The 801-nt window shown below is 45.3% G+C and overlaps 1 protein-coding gene across 1 annotated transcript; it reads left to right on the top strand.

The window, feature by feature from the left end:
- Positions 1-61: 61 nt before the first annotated feature.
- Positions 62-700, top strand: SARC_17691 (hypothetical protein; the record flags this gene model as incomplete). The annotated part of the gene is made up of 2 exons (XM_014288218.1): positions 62-187; positions 589-700. Coding segments are annotated over 2 exons (238 nt in total), but the record flags the coding sequence as incomplete, so codon positions are not given.
- Positions 701-801: the final 101 nt, after the last annotated feature.

Below are 801 nucleotides of genomic sequence, written 5' to 3' on the forward strand. Positions count from 1 at the left end.
GTACGACTGTGTGGTGCTCATCTGCGCTTTGGGTCGTACCCCTTTTCCCCATCCCACACAGGAAGCGTATGAGGCCATGTCGGAATGTTGGACATATGATCCCGAAGATCGGCCGGAATTCCAGGAGCTGACGCAAAGAATAGCCAAATTGTTTGTTCCTCACTGCTCAGCGCCGGTTCGCATCACGGTATGTAATTCATTTGATGGTCCTGTAAAATTGAGTGGATATGTTTGATTTGGGATAAGGTTTTGGGCCAAAATTTTTGGCTTGTTTGCTCTCCGCATTCATGTAGTTTGGGAGATGACTATACGCTCCGACGCTTGATTTTTTTTGTCCAGACTCGAAACAGCGAATGCGGGGCCACCACTACGCGAATGTACACCCAATTTTTTTTTGTCATACACAAATGTGTACATATACAGAATAATTATGACCTACTAAAATATACTTCGGATATACCTGCGTGATGCAAACATGAGCTTATTGACATACCTGATGCAAGCGTACAGAATTTATACCTATTTGCATGTTAGGATCAGTTCATCAACTCGTACTCAACTACTTCACACATGAATTGATTTCCACAGACGGACGCGGAAGGAGAGGTGCACATCAGGGAAGCTACGATGAGGGAGGCCCAAGCACAGGATGAGAATACTCTCTATGTCGACATTGATGGCTATGACAACGAGCTACCTGGTAAGCATGTGTACGCTCACATGGGATATATAAGTACACACACTCGCACACACACACACACACACACACACACACACACACACACACACACACACACACAC

This window comes from Sphaeroforma arctica (assembly GCF_001186125.1).
Source record: "Sphaeroforma arctica JP610 unplaced genomic scaffold supercont1.11708, whole genome shotgun sequence".
Lineage (NCBI taxonomy): Eukaryota > Ichthyosporea > Ichthyophonida > Sphaeroforma > Sphaeroforma arctica.